This window comes from Typopeltis vanoorti, chromosome 13 (assembly GCF_054136105.1).
Source record: "Typopeltis vanoorti isolate ZY-2024b chromosome 13, IOZ_Tvanoo_1.0, whole genome shotgun sequence".
NCBI lineage: Eukaryota > Metazoa > Arthropoda > Arachnida > Uropygi > Thelyphonidae > Typopeltis > Typopeltis vanoorti.
The window spans coordinates 87,425,281-87,447,947 of record NC_143561.1 but is presented as its reverse complement, the minus strand read 5'-3'; the positions used below and the strand labels follow the sequence as shown (position 1 = coordinate 87,447,947).

Here is a 22,667-nt window from a genome sequence, read left to right as displayed (position 1 = left end):
TCTCACCAGTTTTGCATCATCTGCAAAGAGCTGGATATCGCTAGTTAAACCCAACCCAATATCATTAACATACAAATTGAACAACAATGGCCTCAAAACTGACCCCTGTGGCACACCACTGGTGACCTTTCTCTTTTGAGATAATGCACCCCTATATACAACTTTCTGACAGCCAGTCACTGATCCAACACAGAAGTCTGTTATCCAATCCCATCTCTTTCAATGTAATTAAGAGCTTGTCATGTTACAGTCTATCAAAAGCCTTTGCAAATCCAAGTACACTACTGTATATGCATCTCCTCTGTCCAAGGTACTTGTCACCTTGTTATAGTACATAAGTTAGTAAAACATGATCTCCCCTTAACAAACCCATGCTGATAACCACAGAGAATACTGCTGTTATCAACCTATTTCTGTATCCTACTTCTCACCAATCTCTCCAGGACCTTCACCACAACTCCAGATATACAGACCGGTCTATAATTTGAAGCTACAGCCTTATCACCACCTTTATGCAGTGGTGATAAGGAACCTGGGCTGTTGCAAAACTCTTGTTAAACTGGCATGCCAATGCTACTGCCAGTTCCCTGGAACATTCTCTTAAGATGTGTGGTGATATTTCATCAAATCCTATTGCCTTATTAACATCAAGGTTATTTATTTCCTCAAATACTTCCTGCTCACTCACAATTAAGCTATCCTCTCCTATGTCCTCTACACTTAAGTTCCTCATGATTCCACCCTGATTGGGATGAAACACTTATAAAATGATCACTGAATACCTCAACAACATCTTCTGCAGCAGTTACCATTCTATCACTTTCATCCCTTAATTTCATCTTTCCATGATCATTCTTCCTTCTACTTGCCACATATCTAAAAAACTCTCTAGGGTTTTTCTTAGCCTGATTTGACAATTTCTGCTCATACTCTACTTTTGTTTTCCTTACTAACTGAGTCACTCTCCTGGCTTGTTCTTTATATTCTTCATGTGACTGATTACCACTATTCATCTTGTACTTCCTCCAAAGGACTTTCTTTTTCCAGATTTCATGTTTAAGCTCCACATTCATCCATTTTACACCAACCTTATTCAGCCTTTTGGCCTTTGGGATACATTCGTATATTGATGCTGTTATGTATTTCTTTGTAAGTTCCCATGCAGCATTTATTTCCTTACCGCTCAACTCCTCGTTCCATGTTATCGCTCGAAGTTGTCTCCTAAGCTTGTCATAATCACCAACCTTATAATTGCACATATATCCTTTCCTCACAAAAGCCTGCATATGACTAGCCACAACACAGATGATTACTTCATGATCACTTTCACCAACTGGAGGAAAATGTAAAACCCCTCTAACAATTACATCCTCTGAGAAAATTATGAGATCTAGAACTCTTGATCCTCACGTGCCTTTCTTTACATGCTGCCTGAGATAGTTATCTCTCAAGAACTTGAGAAATAATTAAAATCACGGATAATAATTACCCTTCCTTTGTTCACTAATCCAAGTTGTTTATACATTTCTTCATCACCACCTTCCACATTCCCAGGCCTATAGCAACATCCAACTAAATATGTCTTCCTCCTCTCAACCTCCACATTACACCACACTGCCTCATAACCATTGCCACTATTCCCCTCTTTCATGTCTACCTTATGTGGACTTAATTCCCCTGCTATCAACAGCAGCACTCCTGCCCTTTCTATCCTCACAAAAAATACTGTACCCTTCCATTTCTATTCCCGTTACAATATCATCTTCATTCAACCATGTTTCACTTATTCCAATGATTTGGGGATGAATAAACTCAATCACTGAAACCATTTCATCCCCTTTATTTCTGATACTTCTGGCATTTGTAAACAAACACAACAGTTCATTTTTAGGTCTATAGCCAGTCCTATACAAGCCATATGTAGGTTGTGATTTCCCCACTACACCTGCCAAATCACTTTTATCACCACTTACCACATATACCTCCTGGGTCTCCACTTCTCCACCCACATTGCAATATACTCCATCTTCATATACACATTCACTGCTACTTTCAACATTCACTCTCTCTATGCCATGTCTCCCTGTCCACCCGAGCTCTCCCCCCCCCATTTCCCTGTTCCTCTTGTATTCCTGTTCTCTCTTCCTCTCTCATCCCACTACTGTTTTCACTGCTAAGCACTGCTGTCTCTTCAGTACCACTCTTATGATTTTTCTCTTATTTTGTGATATAGAAAGTCATCTTGCAGAAAAAGAGCAAGCTTGAACAATGAGTAGGATTTTTTTACATGGATGATGTGAAACTGAGCAATGAGGTGATAGTTGCATGCCAAAAATATACACAAAAGTGAGGAATGTGAAAAATAATCACTAAATTCCTGTTATTTATGTATTTGAAATGAAAATAATAAATGAACATAATGAGATTACAGAAATTAAAATAAATCCACTATTTGTGAAGCGCATATATGTGTGTGCGAACACACACACAGAAAGTTTTTTTTTTTTTTTTTTTTTTTTTTTTTTTTTTTTTTTTTTTTAACTGGGTATAAAATACGTTAAAGATACCAAGAAATTTTATACTTGGTTTTAATCCTTTTCCCAAGTAAGCAAAACAAAGTTTTGCGCATGAAATATATATATTCACGTCTAAGCTACTTATATACAACTATATAGAGGCTTATGACATCATATCACTTGCCTTAGTATGTATCCCATAATGCAAAGCACACACACACCCCTTTCAGACATATATAATGCAAATGGTGTTCATAGAATCTGTACCACCTTATATAGTTTTCAGTTGTTAAATGTTCATTTTTCAGTGGTTTATCATTAGATATTTCATTATTGCATTATCTATCATTCCCACAGGTTTCTGTATAATGTAATAATTGCTGCCATTGTGTCAGAACTTTTTATGCTATAAATAGAAGGCAAGAACTAGTTTTCGCATTTTCGTGAAAACTAAAATAGCTAAAATGGTGTCCTGTAATCTATGGTATGACTGCTATTGAAAGTGAAGGAAATTGGATCTGTTGAAAGGAAGAAGGCCTCAAAAATCGCTGTGCATCATCCGGAGAACTGAAACAGGACTAAACAAATGGGAGTTGTAGCAAGTTCTGTAACTGTCAGGAGAAGACTCATTCGACAGGAGCTGATAGCCAGGTGCCCTAAAAAAGAAGTCCTTGTTAATGAAAAAAAAATGAGAATGGCTCAGTTAAACAGATGCAAAGAGCATACCAAATAGACCCCTGATCAGTGGAAAAGAGTAATTTTTTTCTGAACGAGAAAAAAATTTAACAGGTTACCAACACTAGACAGTTCGTACATGATCAGGGGAAAAATTCAGTCATGATTGTCTAGTGTCAACAGTCAAATGATCTGAGGCTGCATGTTGTATCATGGTGGGTTGGTTGCATTTCACAAACAGTTCGGTGTACCAGAAAATTTTAGAAGAATTGCTGCCTACTATCAGAGACCACTTTACTGTAATAACGAACTGCATCTTTCAGGATGACTGTTGATTGAGTTTAGGCAGCTTTAAACAGCTTTAGTTTTTGTTGCAGGTTAATGACTCAATGAACACTCTATTCAGCAGCTATCATGGCTAGTAAACAGCCCAGATCTCAAACCCCCCCCCCCCATTGAGAATTTGTGGTACCAAATGGAGAATGAAATATACAAGTAGTCAAAAATACTTTGGGAACTCCAAGAAATCATTATAAGGATATGGAATCATGAATTTAGTTGTATCCATCAGGAAATTAATTTTGTCAATATCATGCTGATGCCAAGCTGTAATAAAGGCAAGAGGAGCACCTATGAAGTACGAAATAGCAAAAAGTAAATTTTTAGCTTTAAATGTTAGCTGCGATTTTGATACCAGTGTTTGTTTTTCCAGTTATAATCTCACTGTCCACTTCATTTTGAAATATTTGCAAATTTGTCAAGTTTGTTGTCATTTCCTGATTATGTCACATCTTATACTAAAAAGAGCCAAATGATAATCAAAAATAAAATGTTATATTACCTTCCTTATTATTTTGACAATTATTGTGTTATCCTTTTCAAATAGGCATTCAAATTTAAATAACCAAAAAAAAATGGTTACAGCAGTTGATGTAGTTTCTATGAACATATAATACAATATTAAAAACTCAGTTTACACACACACACACACACAGTGTGTGTGTGTGTGTGTGTGTGTGTGTGTGTGTGAATCTGAATATATAAAAACCTGATCAGCTCTTAAAATTTTCACTTCTGAGGCAGTCCTAACTGTATCAGTCCATACATATTTTGATCTTTCTCTGAATTTTTTTTTGGTCATTTTTGTTTCAAACACTGGTTGTTCTTTTCTTCCATTATGTTTACATGACTATCAACCTTGGCTCATTCATTTTTAATTAATCGGATATTTGTGGATTAACTGGAGAAAAAAAATAAAAAGAGCCATTTTTCTGGTGGATATTATCTATGGGGTGTACTAGATAATCAATTACTACTTGAAAAAAAATCTTCTATGATGATGTCAACCTGGTAAGCAAGTAAACAGAACTTCCACTCTCCAACCAATAGGTGTGAAATCAAATCCTGCTGTAAGCATGTGTGTCTAAATGTCTTGAAGTACATAGTAAAAAAGAAAAGTTCCATGCTTGATTTTTAGAACAGGGTTTCTGGATTATCAAATTCTTAGATCATCACTACACTAATGTAGAACAGGACTATAATCTCACGTGGACAAGATTCACATAAACATACATATCTAGACAGCGATGAAAAATTTAGTGGTGCATTTTTATATAGCAGACCAAACAAAGACTTTTCTTTTTAATTTAATATGCAGTTACACTCTTCTAAATCAATATATTTAACTGTTGTAGAACAAAGAATTTCTGGCACAATCTACACTAGAAAACCACATTAGAACAGATTGGAGGCTGTATTAACAAGGGTTTTGATAACACTATATTGTTGAGAGGGAAGGATGATGAGAAAGTTTGTGTATGTATCTACCTGTGTGGGTAGATTTTCTGTAAACTGAGAAAGAAAGGGTGCCATTGGGAAGACGTATAATTAAAATATCTAGAAAAGCAGGCTATTATTAATTTCTTTTTCTATAGTGAACTGGATTCTGGGTGCTGAGTCTAACGTGTCTGAGCCATGTGGCCAAATAGAGAACACATCAATGTATCTTAACTACACAGAAGGTTTTGTTAACAAGAAGAGATTATTAATTATCTGGTTGCGCCATTTCTTTTGAAATAATTAAATCTCTGTAAAGATTTTTTTTATTATTACAAGTGTTTATTATTACACAAGGGTTCAATTCCGATTGGTGCAATGACTTAACTGTTTCTTCTAGAATTGGAAAAATCACTGACTCAAGACCAAATAAAAAAAATATACACACTTAATGTGTAAAAACTAAAACAATATATATACATTAAAATAAAATTACATAAATAACTGGATCCAAGGACTTCTAAAATAAATCTACACTTTAGAGATTTTCTTATCCAAAAATATTAAAATCATTCATTCTCTGACTCATTCTATTACTGGATTGTTTAACATATACTTAATCAGGTCTACCAGACTAAACACCTTGTTTTCACAACAACAAAAATGTTCATAGTCAGTTTCTTTGTTAGGGCCATTTTCCGAAAATATAAAATGTACTTCTTTTCCATTAGGATCTTTTTTCATCATCACCATCAAATTCCTGCCATGTACCCTCAAGGGGAGAGGGGGTACAGGATATGATAGTACTACATGAAAAATTTACATCATTACTAGCTTCCTATCTACAATTTTCCTCCAAATCAGTCTGTTACTTGTCAAGACTCCAACATGATCAGATCTTATATTTCTATTGTCTAAGGCACTTTGTACCGTATCAATAAACTAATATCTTGATCTTCCTCTGGGTCGTTTTCCTGCCAACCTGGCAGAGAACACTTGTTTTGCTAATCTTTCCTAGCCCATTCTCTTTAAATGACCATACCACCTGAGACTAGCTCTGCTAACGCATTCCTGGATGCTGACAATGTGAAGTTCTTTCCTAATATCCTCATTTTTAATATGATATTGCCATTGATGCCATCTGTTCACGCCTCTAATCTTACTCAGGACTCTCATATATGCGGTCTCTAGTCTTTGGTCAAGTGTTTTACTTCAGCCCCAGCTCTCAGATCCATAAGTTAAAACTGGTTTGAACACTGTCTTGTATACAGCTAATTTAGTGTTCTGACTAATTTCTCTCTTATTCCATATGAATTTATTCAATTGACTTCCTACCATACCAGCTTTGTTGATTCTGTTGTCTATTTCCATATCTAATTTACCATCTTCACTAAAAATCGTGCCTAAGTAGCTGAAATGTTTTACTTGTTCCACAGGTTCTCCGTTCACAAAGGCAGTTGACATTTTCAACGATTCTGCCTATTTTCATTGTCTTTGTCTTTTTATTGCTGACCTTCATACCATATCTATTACAACAGCTATTGAATTTAGTCAGGAAATCTTGCAGACTTGTAGCAAATTTATTTAAAAGTATAACCATCCACATTAAACAAAGAGCTGACATTAACATCTCCAATTTTGATATCATATTTAATACCACTTTCCTTCATAATGTGATCCATATAGATAATGAACAACAGAGGGGATAATGTACATCCTTGTCTCACACCAGATTTAATATTAAACTATCTTCCTGTACTTCCTTCAATTCTAACTGCTGACTTACAACTCAAATACAGACTAACTATTGCTTGATATCATGCCCCACTGACACCATACAATTGTAGCGTATTGAACAGCTTCTCTCTTGGCACCTTGTCAAATGCCTTTTCCAAATCGACAAAACTTAAATACAGATCTTTGTTATATTCCCATGATTTCTCCACTATTTGTCGTAAAGTGAGGATCTGATCCTGACAGCCTCTATTTCACCTGGATCCAGCTTGTTCTTCACCAAGCTTTTCTTCCACAATCCTTCTCAGCCGTTTCTCAAGTATACTGGCATAAATCTTACCAGGAACACCCAGTAGGGAAATACCTCTGTAATTCTCACATTCAGTTTTATTTCCCTTTTTATATATGGGTACTTCCAAGCCTTCTGAACTATACAGTGCAGCCACTGTAAGACTTTTATACCACCATGCTTCAGCATTTCTGGTCGAATATCATCTACTCCTGCTGCCTTTCCACATTTCAAGCCTTTGATGGCTTTTAATACTTCAAGTATGAAGTATTAAAAAGTATGGATATGTGTATTCCTGACTGTATGCTTGTTGAGTATTTTTTTACCACTGTGCGATCGCTGCTTGCTTCATTTAGCAATTTTTCAAAGTAATTACTCCGTACTTCAAGGATATCTTTTTCTCCAATTTTCATGTCACCTTTATCATCGCTAATTCCTTTTACAGAACTCTTTCCTCCATTTCTAAGCTTCTTCAACAACCTCCAGAATATTTTGCCACCTTCTTGATATTTATTTTCTATGTTCTTACCAAAGTCCTCCCATGACTTTTGTTTAACTAGTTTTACAGTGTTTAGCTTTCTTACATTTGTCTCTGTAATCTCCAACAGCACAAGCTGACTTATTTGACAGGAACTTTTGATATGCTTTTTTCTTTTCCTTCACTGCCTCTTTAACTTCCTGTGTCCACCATGGAGTTCTGATTTTTCTATCCTTGCAGACAACCTCACCACATGACTCTCTGGATGAATCAATCAAGGTTTCCTTCAGTTGCCACAAAATCTCATGAACCAAAAGGTTTGGTTCATGCTCTCAAATTCTTTCATTTTTCCTTCAATAATCATTGTGTATTTTAGTATACAGTTCACATCTGAAAGCTGCTCAATTTTTATTTGCTTTAAAACTTACATGTTATTCTTTTCTATATGAAATTCAATTTTATCCTGCTCAAGATTAAATAGTGATCATTTGCAATTTGAAATCCTCTGTACACTCTGGTGTCCTGCACAAGGAAGAAAACATCACTATCAACAATAACATAGTCAATGAGATTTTTCTTATTCCTTGCCACTTCTCTCCATGTGAATTTGTGCACATTTTTATGTTGAAACATGGTGTTAATAATAACCAGTCCATATCCTGGGCAGAAATTCAACAGGTATTTGCCATTATTATTGGCTTTGCTCTTTTCTCCAAATTTTCTGAAAATATTTTTTTATGTCTGAGAGTCATTTCCTACTCTGCTATTTAGATCCCCAACAAGGACCACTTTTCCCTTTTCATTGTGTTAGTTGCTTTCTTTAAAGCCTCAAAAAATTCCTCCACTTCTACCTTAGTAGAACCTTCTGTGGGACCATAGGTACAAATAAGTCTAATTGTCCAGTTCCCCATTCTGATATTTGTCCACATCACTATACTTAATACTGCCTGCCATTCAAGAAGATTAGCCTTGTATTTAGTGCTGAATACTATGACTACTGCTCCTTTTCCTTGATTGTCATTGCCTGAATATAACATTTTGTATTTCGATATGAAAGATCTCACCAGTTTTTGTCTTTTTTGTTTCAGTCACCTCTATTATGTCGATCTGGTGTGCTTAATTTAAGCAGGATGGGGTTATGGTCTATGATAGCTCGTTCCCAGATGATACTGGTTTACATGATGTTTCTGAAGATAATGTCTAGTACATCTGATCTGCATTGTGAAATGCAATGGGTTTGTTCGTTGGGTCCTGCTACTGAAACGGATCTAATTCCTCTGCTAGCTTCATTTCTTTGCCATTTAGGCTTTTTATGTTGAGAATACCGATCTTTAACTCTGGTGATGTTGAATTGGGGTGTGTTTTCAGATTTGTTCCAGTAGCTGACTTTTCGCTGTTCTCTCTGGTTCCCCGGCACAAAACAATGGGGGCTTTTGTAACCTGACGACGCCCCAGCAGGCATGAAATTTTGTCATGTTATACCATCATTTCGTATTTTGGTTTAAGCTAATAAGAATACAATTTGGTCGGCTAAATCCCAAATTGCCAGCCCATCCTTGTTCGTTCAGTATCCAGGTAGATACCCAACAGGGTGCACCATGAGAAGGTGAGGATTGAACATCCTTTTTTTTCACCTTTTTATATAGTATACACAATATTATTGCTCCTGTCTTACTGACATATAAATACTCTTACCTCTTGCAGTTCAGTTTGATGCACAATTTACTAATTTTTGTAATGGAGATCTTCTGCTACTTCAAAAACAACATATTTAAGTTGAGCTATTTCTTTGCCCTTTCTAGTAGAAATAACAAATATATCTGGCATCTTAAGGATGAAGACAGATGAAACTTTCCAATCAGCGTTTCTTGAACATTCCTTTAGAATGCCATGTGAAATATCTTCTTTTATTTACCGATACTTATTGACAATCTTAACTCTCCACTTTAAAGGCTCACAGTTTACAATTCCTTTTTCGGAATCTTCTATTAATATTCCTCCGACTGTCACATACAACTAAATAAACGTCGTAAGAATGAAAATTCCTCCAGTCTGCGTTCTTAAAACTTCCATTAGCTCTCTCTTGTTTTCCCCGTTACATCGATACCGAATGCTCTCTCTTGTTTGCTTCGCATTACTTCGATACCGAACACTTTCTGTCAGCTGTCAATCACCCATCAAACCCCTCGGCGAGCATGCGCACTCATGTAAAATGGCAAGTGAGAAGTTACATATAATGACTGACATGTCTCCATTAGTGTAATGAGAATATCTTTAGAAAACACAACACTTAATAATTTTAAACTACAATAAAATTTCTGAAAGTAACACCACTCTAAGTACATAAATTTTTTAAATGCTTTACATTTCATTTTGACAAAATAACATCAATGACTGGCACATCACAAGTGCTGACAATACGCAATATGAAACCAAAACTAATAATCTATTAACATAAACAATCTGTAAAAACATTCATAATTTTTAAATTATGATTATTTTTACAGTTGGAAAAATTTTGTCATCAAGAGCACGTTTTTCAAAATGCTTCATATAATAATTAGCTAGAGGGGAGAGCCCATGGCTGTACCCTCAAATATGTTTATAAATAGCAACCAGAATGAATGGCAAAATTAAAAAGATCAATAATATTGGGGAAAAAAACATTTTTTTTTTATTAAATTTAAAGCTTCAAAGTCAAAGTAAATTTCAAGTTTCAGAAAGAACGATATTGGTAAAAAGAAAGGTGAGGTCAAAGCTAATTACAATATGGTTATTGTCTAAGACTAAATTTTGGATTAAAGATTTGAAATTAGTGGAATTTTTAATATAAGAAGAACAATGATCTGTACGTGGGTTTAAGGATTTAGCTAACTGCTTGCCTATCTTAAAAGAGGGAGAGTCAGTAGCATCGATTATGGGATGGAGAGAGTTACTGAGTTTTATGAATTTCTGGCAATCTGTATATTGCAAAAAATTGGCAATGTGTGTGTGGGGGGGGGGGGAATAATTAGTTTCAATTTTTTTTATTATTATTATTGACAAGGTTGATATTTTTAAGAAGCCTTTTTAATGTTTTCTTTTGAAAATTAGTAGGATCATTTGACCACATGGCTCAGACACGTTAGATTAGATCCTCCTCCATCTCAACAAATGGCACACTAGAATCCAGTTCACTATAGAAAAAGAATATAATAATAGCCTGCCTTTTCTAAATACTCTAATTATGCATCTTCCTAATAGCACTTTCTTTCTTAGTTAACAGAAAACCCACCCACACAGGTAGATACATACAGAAACTCTCTGATTATCCCCATCTCAATAATATGGTGTTGTCAAATCCCTTGTTAATAGAGCCTACAATCTCTGGTCTACCAAAGTTAATCTTATGGCAGAACTCTCCTTCCCGATAGCTACAATGCCAAAAAAGGTCAACAAATTTATCGTTCCTCCCATCTTCTCTCATTATATTGGCTATAGTAATGCTATCATTGTTCCTTATATCCAGGGAACCTCAGAAAAAATAGCCAGAAATCTTAAAAAAAAGTACAATCTCGGATGGCTTTCAAACCTTATCTAAAGTTGGCGACCCTCAGCTGCTCTCCCAGGATCCTCTACCTCCTCTATCAGTTCCAGGTGTTTACAAAGTTCCTTGTTCCTGCAACTTATCTTATTATGGTCAAACCAGGAGATCTACTAACATCTGCCTAGAAGAAAATAAAAAAAATACATCTGTTGCCATAAGTATGGTCAGTCAGGGCTTGATAACCATGCCTTGGATACTTTGCACAGAATCAAATGGTAAAAAACTACTATACTTTGCAAAAATTTGAAAAACTTTTTAGAATCAGCAGTCGAATTAAAAAACTGACCTAATCTTAATAAATATTGTTGTATTAAACTTCCAAAAATTTGGGAAAATAATTCTCAGATCTCCTGCCCATTTGGACGTACAGCTAAGGCTTACCAACAGCATCCATCAAGGGCACTCCTAATAGGAGTTTAGATGCATTTTAATCTTTTCCATGTAATATTCATTCAAATTTGTGTGTTTTTACAATTTTAATATTGTTTCCCTGGTGATGTCTCAGTGACTTCCATATTTTCCTTCAAATGATGTTGAAATTCCTCTAGAAGTAGATGGGAAAAAAAATCATTCTGAATTAACTTCTTTTAAATTTATTATTCACAATGTTTAGAATTTATTAAAAACTGAGATGAAATAATAGGAGTGATTAAACATATTTAATTATTTGTATGTGCTGTATTTAATTTCATTAAACCCCATATTGAGTTCAAAACAGCACATAATTCTAAATAGTTAATTGTTAGGCTGGTCAATGTTCACAAACTACTTACCTGGTTTTTTTTTTTGTTTGCTAGATATAAAATAATGTCCATCTGATAACCTTTGCACAATACCATACCTCTCAAAATTACTTCTGCCTTGAAGATCTGAAGATTTATCTTTGGATGTACAATCCAATTTTTTTAATCTAAAGAAGGCATTGTTGATGACCTGACTAGAGATAAGTGAGCAAATTGAAAACCAAAGAAATACTTAGAAATAAATTCAGAATCAAGAGTTAATGTTCAGAAATGGACTAACCAGTTCGTGTCATGATAGCTTTGCAAGTGTTTCATTCCATTTGCAAAAACCTACCTTCTTTACATGAAAAGGGTTCAGCTTTTCAACTGATCATAATGACTGCCATTTGGGTACAAATTGTTCCTGTATTTGGTGTTCATCTGCGTTGCAAGATGGAATGAATTAAATCTCATTTCACTGGTTTTCATCCCATGACTTCAGCAAAACAGCAGTATGTAAGCACTTTGGTGCCTCTTGCTATCCTCATCCTCAACTAATGAAAGCTTTTGGACAGACATGTTCATTTCTTATTTTCCAATTTTTTTCCAACATTTTTTTGCTGATTTCAAACAAAAGTGGAATAAATAGTTATAAAAATGAGACTGTATGGGAGGGGGGGGATTTGTTTGATATGTACCAAAACTTCAGTAGAAGCACCAGCAGAAAAAGGTTAAGAGGCCAATTTTGGCATAAATTAAAAACAAACATTTTTCAACACTCACCAAGTACTCTGTTCTATTTATGTCAATTGGGCTAATCACAGTAAATGCCTTTTTTGTCTTGTGATTGAATGACCAAGGTTTTTCCATTTCTGCTTTTAACCAGTAACGGACACTTCCATACTTTCCTTCAAATGATGTTGAAATTCCTCTAGAAGCAGAGGAAAAAAAAATCATTCTGAATTAACTTATTTTAAATTTATTACTCAAGATGTTTAGAATTTATTAAAAATATTTAAAATTCTAATTCATTTAAATTTCTATAAATTACACTGCATGAATTCAAACAGTTTTTTTCCCTTTCATCACTCACATCTTCTAGCTATTTGCACATAAAAATGTATCTTATGTGTTAAGACTTAAGTGCTGGGAGTAACACTGAGAAAGGATTAATAATAATATTTAATTCTTCCAATATTTTGTCTCAGTCAAGTACATTATGAAATTTGTCTCACACACACACACACACACACACACACACAGAGAGAGAGAGAGAGAGCGTAGACTCAGACATGAATGGATGCGCCTGGGATCGCTCCTCTTTTTATCTTGATATTGTGCAGTATTGAAAACAAAAACTGGATGTACTCTAGTACTGACTGATAGCTTGCAAAGTGCTCTTTCCAACAGTGAGTAATTTACTCCATAGTTTCATAGTTAAAAGTTCGTACGAGTGAATTTTATTCTCTCTTTATGGACCGAATACTGCTGCTCAGATAGCATCTATTGTTCAGTTTAAAGACAATGTCCAGCTCATAATAGAATTAACAGCTATAGTAAAGGGCTAGCACCCCCGCCCCCTGCTGCCACTGGGAGGTACAGAGGCTACAAGAAACAACCCTATGAAGTGTAATTCCATGGAAGCGTTACTTCTAAGAACAAGCAGCAAATCTGTAAGTACAAAAACTATAAAACTAAGTAAAACTTTGTACCTTAGAAAACCTAGCAATTCAATAGGAAGTGATAACACTATAACTTTGAGTAACATTAAGATGGCAGCAGAAGTCGAATTACATTTTGAAAAAGCCCTCGATTTGCTACGTAACATTGCCAAAGTAAGCGGCAATCTAAGAAATGATTTAAAAAAGGACATACTAACTGCAGTGAGCGAACTAACAAAGGCATTTAATAAAATGAAAAATGCAACTAAAGTATCAATAGAACAACAGACAACTACAAACAACCAGGGACAGGCTAACTTGGCTCAGCCTACTCAGCTATACTAGCAAGTCATTAAAAACAATGCTAAAAACAAAGACGAATCGGAAAACAATCCTTGCTATAAATTAATAGTAAAACTGATAGCTCAATAAACAGTGAAGAAACCAAAAATATCATAAAAGAAAAAATAGACCCAAGAAAAATAAAAATCGGAATCACAAAAATGAAAAGTATTAATAACGGAGGAGTGTTAATTGAATCCAAAGAAAAGATTGACATAGACTTGCTACATAAAGAAATATCTAAGGAATGCAAAGACACGTCAGTAGCAAATCCCAGTAAGAAACGTCTTCCTAGGCTGATAATATATGATACTAGGAGACTCCGCCCCCTGACGCCTACTGCACCCAACCCCCCCGTGTTCCGGACTGGTATGCCGGTTCTCCTTGAATTCCGATAACTTGAATTTTGAAGACTCGACACTCAGAGTAGCCCCCTGAGTTTCAAAACGTTTCAAATAACTTGACAAAACCATTACATAAAAACGTTACAACCTACATCCGTTTCAAGCCGACGTCACATCCGTTTCCAATTTCAGCCCATCATTTTATAGTATAGAGTAGATTCCCAGTGAAATTGATACGAACAGCACAATAGACTCAATGCAGAACGAAGAACTCTTCATTGGTGACACAAAGATGACACAGAAATTTATCATGACTGCAACTCGCAAGTTGAACAAGAGAAACCTGATTATAGAAGTCGATCCAACAGTGAGGACCAAATTGCTGAAAACCCATGTAAAAATGCTGTGCAGAATTTTCCATTGTGAAGACTATGTAAGCGTTCTTTAACTGCAATAAATTTCACCATCATACACGAGATTGCAGGGGAAAAATCACCTGTCCATTCTGCTCTAAAGAATGCAAGTTCAACAAGTGCCCACAAAATAAGTCCGAGATGAACTGCATAAATTGCCAAAACCAAAAATGACTGCAAACACATGGTGGCACTAAGCAAAGACTGCACGGCATACAACTAATATGGACAGCTCAAAATCCAAAACATAGATTATGGAAAGCAATAATAAAGCTTGTAGAAACAGCACTACTTCCCTGGCATACCTTCAAATAAATCTTCAACATTCTTATTAAGCTGTAAATAACTTAACAAAACTCATAAATAGAAAATATATAGGACCAGTATTAATACAAGAACCCTACCACATCAACAACAAAATATGCGGCCTTCCAGGTAATTATAAAATATTTTCCAAAGGATCTGAAAAAAAGAGAGTTGCAATGCTCGTGGTCAACCCTGAAGTCGAGGCAACATTAATTTGGCAGCACAGCAACGAGGACTTGATACTTATTGAAATTACATACAGAGGAATTAAAACTTTTGCTCCAAGTATGTATCTAAACTATCATACTGACATAAAATACAGCTTAGAAAAAATGGGCAACATCTTGAATTTTACCATTAACCACAGCCTAATTATTGGAATAGATAATAATAATGCTCATTAGGTATTATGGTTTAATGAAAACACAAACAATAGAGGTAAAATTTTGAAAGTTCTTAGCATCAAACTCTCTACACATACTAGAAGACGACTGTAACACTCCATCATTTGAAAATACCAGAGGAAGCAGCTTCATTGATCTGACAATGGCAAACAACACTATTTTACCCCAGGTTTCTGAATGGAAATGCAAAGAAGAGGAAAGCTGTTCTGATCATTGCATATTAAATTTCATTATCAGTAACAAAAATATAAACGGAATAAACAACACAAACCATTGCATTAACATCGAGTACTTCACCAATAAAACTAATCTAGAGATATTTGCTGAAATATCAAAAAGAGAACTTTCATGCCTAATCTCAGAACATCACTTTAAAGGGATCAGCAAACAACAGCTCAGCTTAGACAAGAACCTAGCCATCTAGGCATCAGAACAAGCCGATATAGACTTCCTTGCTTATGCGCTTTCATCAGGTCTAAAAAAATCCAGCGACCAAACACTCAGAACAAAAAAGCTAAACATCAAAGGAAGAAAATCAGTACCTTGGTGGAACGCCGAATTAATAGTCCTAAGAAAACATGTTAACACACTCAGATGACTATATCAAAGAACATACAATAACCAATATTTAAGAGAGAGAGAGCAGAAGACAGAACTACTAAATGCCAAATACAGCTATCAGTCCAAAATTACAAATGCGAAAACAGAATCATGGAAAAAATTCTGTACTGTTTTTCAACCATATCAAATCCTTGGAATTGCATATATAAATTAGCAGCAAGCAAGAATAAGACAACACTATATTATCAACCATCATGAAAACAGACAGCACTCACACTAAAAACTTAGCAGAAACTGCAGCTATTATGATCAACAAGTTTATTCCCATGACGATGAATCAACAGATGAAGAAATCCACAAAACTTACAAACAAAGAATGAAAACAGACATAGATACTCCTAACGACGGCTTATTTACAACTAATGAAATCGAGTCAGTATTAAGATCAATGGATCCAAGTAAAACCCCTGGAGAGGACAGAATAACCAGTGATATACTCCTAAGAGCATTTGTCGAATTCATAACAAGTTTATAATGAATGCCTAAAAAGAGGGCGATTTCCTTTAGTATGTAAACACTCTAAAATTATACCCATAATAAAACCAGGAAAAGAAACATCTGACAAAATTAGCAAATACAGGCCTATCAGTCTCATATAAGTTGCTGGTAATGTGCCAGAAAAACTTCTGATAAACCGAATAATGCACTATGTCTACTCAAGAAACCTATTAAGCAGCAATCAATATGCATTTAGACCTCAATCCAGCACACTAGATGCAATTATGGAGTTTAAAGAGTTCACAGTCTACAGCAAAAAAAAAAAAGCATACTACTTATCTCACTCAACATACAAGGAGCTTTCGATGCTGTGTGGTGGCCAGCCACACATAATCAATCAAGAGATTTAAAATGTCCAAAAACCTTACTCAATCTTAAAAAAAATTATTTGACAGACAGAAGAGCAACCATGACATTAAAAACCACAGCCGTAATGAAAGAAGTCAAACGAGGCTGCCCGCAAGGCTCCTGGAACATCCAGTACGACTCACTATTAAGACTTTCTTTCACTAATGAAACAAAAGTCATAGCTTCCGCTGATGATGCGATGATAATGATTCGGGGATGCAACGGCTTACAACTAGAAGTAACGGCCAACGAAGAACTCTTCAAAATTGCAGAGTGGGCACGCAAGACGAAAGTTGCATTCAATAGCAACAAGTCTAAAGTGCTCCACATCTCACGTATAAAATCAAAACAACCTGTTACGGTCTTCCTAAACGGAGAAGTTCTCGAGGTAGCCAGTGAGCTAAAATACCTAGGAGTAACAATAGATGAAAGATTTACCTTCAACAAGCACATCTCATATGTTGCCAAAAAAAAGCTTACAAATTGTAACTCTTCTGGCAAAGTCAGCAAGGATTAAGTGGGGATTAGCCCAACGAGCACTAAAAACAATATACCAGATAAGCTTAGGTGCTGATGGTTATTCATGACTTATTTTTCACGTATTAACAACACCACAAACACTTTTAATAACAAAGATTTTTGTTGTTAAAAGTATGGTCTCAAAAGTGAACTTTTGAGACCATACGATGTCTCAAAAGAAAAAAGTCCGAAAATTACTGAAAAATGTGACATCATGGCCCAAAGAAATCATCAGGAAAATAAAACCAATTCATGTTAAAACACCCTGTATTTATGGATTACCAAAAATCCACAAAACTAATATTCCCCTACACCCCATAGTTGATAGCATAGATAGTCCCACATATGAACTGGCCCGGCATTTAGCCAAGTCGCTTGCCCCCCTTACTGGCAACTCCTCTACTTTTGTAAAAAAATTCAATCCATTTCAAAACACCGGTTAAAAATTTAATCCTAAAAGATTCAGACATAATGGTTAGTTTCGATGTCACCTCCTTATTTACCAATGTACCACTTATAGACACTCTTGATTTAATCAAGTCTAAATTTCCCACAGATATTTTTGAATTATTTCAATTTACCATGAATGCAAGTTACTTTACATGGGGGGGGGGGGATTCTACAAACAGATTAATGGTACTGCTGTGGGTTTCACCCTCTCTCCCCCGTTATCAAAAATTTTTACATGGAACACTTTGAAAACAAAGTACTTACCACAGCTACATACAAGCCACAAGCGTGGTTACGCTATGTAGATGATGTGTTTGCCATCTGGCCCCATGGACAAGACACTTTGGATGCTTTTGTCACCTATCTAAACAGCCAACACCCCAAAATTCACTTCACAGTAGCAAAAGAATCAAATAACTGTTTACCATTTCTTGACACATTAGTCACCCGCCTTTCAGATGGTTCACTATCTTTTTCTATTTACAGAAAGCCTACACACACAGGAAGATACCTACATAAACAATCACATCATCATCCAGTCCAACAGTATGGCATTTTAAAAACACTTGCACACAGAGCCAGAGCCATTTGTTCTAACGATACAGCTCTGACCACTGAACTCCAATACCTGCGCCATACGTTCTTAGCCAACGGCTACAATCCCTACAAAATAGATAAAATACTACATAGGCCCATTACTCTGCCCTCCCCTAATACACAAGAATACAACATCACCATTTCTATTCCCTATATCAGAGGTACATCGGAAAAGATAGCCAAAGTATTGTTGAAACATGGCCTTCGCACCACTTTCAAACCTCATGTCAAGCTGGCAAATCTGATCCGCTCGCCTAAGGATAAACTTCACCCTTTAGCACACCCAGGAGTGTATGAAGTTCCGTGTGACTGTGATTTGGTCTATTATGGGCAAACATGAAGCTCAGTGAACATCCGCCTGGAAGAACATGAAAGATACATTCGCTACTATTACTATGGCAAGTCGGGACTGGCAGACCATGCTTTGGACACTCCTTCACACAGGATTAGATGGAGGAAAACGAATGTGCTATTTAGGAGTCGTTATAGATCTGAAAGATTATTTTTTGAGTCAGCAATGGCTTTGAAGAATTCTCCCAACCTTAACAAATATGGTTGCATTAATTTGCCAAAAATTTGGGAGACGGTTATCCTAAGAAAAACTCCTGGATAACTGCTGTTTTTTTTTTCCCTCGTTAGAGGGCGCCAAAAAAAATAGGACTTTAGATATTTTGTCTTTTGCAATTATATTGTTTCACTCACTCACTGTCGCGTTTACATGTGCGTTGTGCTCTGATGATGCCGAGTTGAAAATCAGCGAAATAAAAGTGTTAATAAAACATCTTTGTTGTTAAAAGTGTTTGTGGTGTTGTTAATACCGTGAAAAATAAGTCATGAATGGACTGAAAACAATATATACCGAAACTATACTACCATTAATATTTTATGCTGCACCTCCCTGGAAACATTCACTAAAATCAAAGAAAAATTGACAAAAGTTAAACAGAGTTCAACGCCTTATAGCCATATATATAATTAAAGGATAACAGGACAATATCTTTCAAGGCACCTTGCATTATTGCAGTTCTAACACCGATCTGCCTGAAAAATACAAGAATTATCTCTAATATACAAAGTCACTTCCAGAAGATATAACAGAAATTCCAATGTTGATCCAAATTGCTATGAACATACGCTTCACTACAGTAAGTGGCCTCACCCAGCAAAGAAAACAAATATCAAGGAGAAATAAAGCTCTGAAAGTGACGAATTCAATATATACACTGACGGAAGCAAAACCAGAGGGAATGTCGGCTGTTCTTTCATTGCATATAACAGGCAGTCTATTATACAAGGACGCTGCTCTAGACTGCATCCTCTCTGTTCCAACAACCAAGTAGAACAACTTGCTATAGTTCATTCACTTACATATCTCCAGGAATTAGAAGTCAACACCTCTCATCAAAAGACAGCAACAATTTACATGACAGATGGCATAAAAAACCAGAACCACCATATAGCATTAATAGAATAGACAAGAAAGCTGGTTTGGAATCTCACTCTATTGGGATGGGAAATCAAGTTCTGCTGGGTGAACGGGCATACTGGGGTAGCAGGAAACGAGAGAGTGGATCAATTGGCTAAAGAAGTGGCTAGAAACAAGTTACCAAAAGTACTCAAAATCTACTATAAAAACACTTGCAGAAGAAAGAAGACTAGATTTGTGGAAAGAAGAATGGAAAACATTAAAAAATGGATTAACAACAAAAGAATTCTTTCCTATCATCAGAAGCAGACTGTGGCTATAAAAACACGGCATTTCTCCAGGTTTAACCACGCTACTAATAGGACATGGAAAACTAAGACACTACTAGTCTGTCGAAGGTGTGAAGGTAGTTCACACCTTCAACAGATGTTGACCACATACTTTACGACTGTCAGCTACTGGACTTCATCCAGATACCCCTAATGCAACATGTCATTCTCAAAATAGAGATTTTCAAAAAGTATTACTCAGAACTAATTAAATTTTCCAATAAGATCAACTACCAGTCGTTGTAAAGTAACAAATTACTGATATTGTATGAATTATATAGTGTAATTATATGTATGTATAAAAATATAACTATAAATATGGATGTAAAGGTACATATTGTTACACCTGATATCTTGAGAATATAGTATTCTCAGTTATCATGGTGTAACATGAAAAACAAATAACATAAATAAAAACCCCTGCATGAAAAGAATAATTTAATATTCTTGCATCCAGTATAAATTGAGTAAAATGTAAAGGTCTATTGTTTAGTCAAGATAACAAAAGAAAAGAATGTATTAAGATGTATTATGACTAAACAAGGAATTTGTATTAAATAAGTAGCTAACTAAGAATTAATATAGTAATGCGATTAAGAATGAAAGAGTTAAGTCCATAAGTATAAAAGAATGAGTCATGCAATACGCTATGTAAGAGGCTACAGATTAAGCATTAAGTAGAATTCTGAGAAAAGGTTTGAAAGGGGGTTAAGATAGAGGCTAACAAGAAAAATAACGGAATATCGCTTAGGGCCTGTACCCAGATAGAAACTTCATTACGAGTTGCCGATCAAAATGACGTATGGCAGCCAAATGCTACCCAATTGGTAGACAGATGGAAAACTAATAGAAGGTGGGAAAAGGAAGTAAGAGAGAGCGCCGTTAGGGGAGCAGCTATAAAAGGGTTGGTAAACCCCCCCCCCCCTCGTGGCTTTTGATCTTGGCTTTTGGGTTTTTTTGAGGAGTAGGCTCTCTTGGGCTTTGGTGGTTTTCGAGTGGACCTCACGGTGTTCCTGAGTGGAGAGATATGGCTTATATCCTCATGCCACAACAAGGAATCAAAGGTGAGCGGGAAGGCTATTCCCGTATTCCTATGTAGGAAGCGAAATATACTAAAGAATCATAGGAAGCTGTGAAATTATCGATGTACTCGTTTCGGATAGTACAGCCGGTGGCGCAGATGTTCATACAGCCCTGAATTGCAAAGAAGTTATGCAAGCAAGTCCGTTCAGTAGAAGGTAAAGGACCGTAAGTGAAGCTAAAGAAAGGTATTGTGAACTTTGTCTTATGTTAACTAAAAGTTGTTTGTGATAGGTACCACTGTCATAATACGGAACTGTTAAAGTGATTAGGGAGAAATTATAATAGGACTTTAGAATTTGATAGAGAGTGTTAAAAGTAAACTAGCTAGTGTTGATAATTTGTGAATATTTAATTGTCCTAGGAATCTTGAGTGCCTACTGCTTTGTAAAAAGGAAAGTTAATGACATGGTTGTGTGTTAATGAAGTAAATGGTTTTGTTAATATTGAATTAGATTAGTGCGAATTGAGTAATCAAGTAGCCTGAGGAATTCGAATGCCTAGTGTGATGTGTAGAGAATCGGAGTTGTCATAAGTATGTGCTAGAATAGCTAATGTTTTTGTTAGTATACTTGAAGTTGAATAACCTAATAATGTGTGGTGATCCAATTATTCCATGTTAAGTGAATTCATGTTTTGTATGAAATTTTGTGGCGGCATGATCGTAGTAACTTTTGTCGAATCATAGCCCAACTACTTGTATTAAGCTAATTTTAGTGTGTAAGTAATTCAGTTGAGTGTTTTGATATGTACCATGTTTAGAGAAATAATAAACCTTTTGTTTAATGATGAAGAAAGTTGTCTGATATTGCTATATCCAATGCACCGCTTAGAAACATTCGAGCCTAACCACGCAGGAATTAATATTAAGAAACGGGAAGCTTAAGGAATTAATGTCGAGTAACAAGAAATAGTGTCACGACTGCAATAGTAGCACTTTCAGATATTTGAGTTCCTTTCTCTGTTTATGTACAAAATATCCCAAAGGGCGCAGTTAAAATACAAATACTAGGGATACTACGGGGAATAGTAGCTCAAATATTAGTAGAAACTTTGGTGATGTTTTGAAAGTAGAAGTTAGGAGAATATAGACGAAGACAGTTTGTAAAACAAACTAACAAAAATTGTAAGATAGGGACATAACAATATGTACATATAGATGTAAAAATATAAATGTAAATATGAATATTGATACAAAATTGGAAATGCAAATGTTAATCAGTACTTGGAAGCTATATGTAATATATGCATTGTATGCAATGGAGCATGTAGGAATAAATTACCTCCTGGTAGGGTTACTATTGGGAGGAAAACGCAAAAACACACACAAAGGCAATGCAAAACTAAGTGATACACGTGAATGAAAGACTAGAGTCCTAACTAGGTGGGGCACCTGTTGGCAGCCTAGGATGTAAACTGGGATCTCAAAGTATTAGTATTTCCCATCGAGGTTATTGTTTGTAATTCTTTATGTAAATTTTAAAATGATATGTATACCAAAGAATTGTTTTAAAATAAATTTCTTTATGATTTATTATCAGTAAATGTTTGAT

The 22,667-nt window shown here is 35.5% G+C and overlaps 1 protein-coding gene across 1 annotated transcript in view; it reads right to left on the bottom strand.

The window, feature by feature from the left end:
* The window catches only part of LOC150100340 (arrestin domain-containing protein 3-like), a 239,247-nt gene that overhangs the window by 121,247 nt on the left and 95,333 nt on the right, over positions 1-22,667 (bottom strand). The window contains exon 3 of the mRNA XM_090402376.1: positions 12,560-12,707. Within this exon, the coding sequence (XP_090258502.1) occupies positions 12,560-12,707 (148 nt within the window). The remainder of the gene's footprint in view (positions 1-12,559; positions 12,708-22,667) is intronic.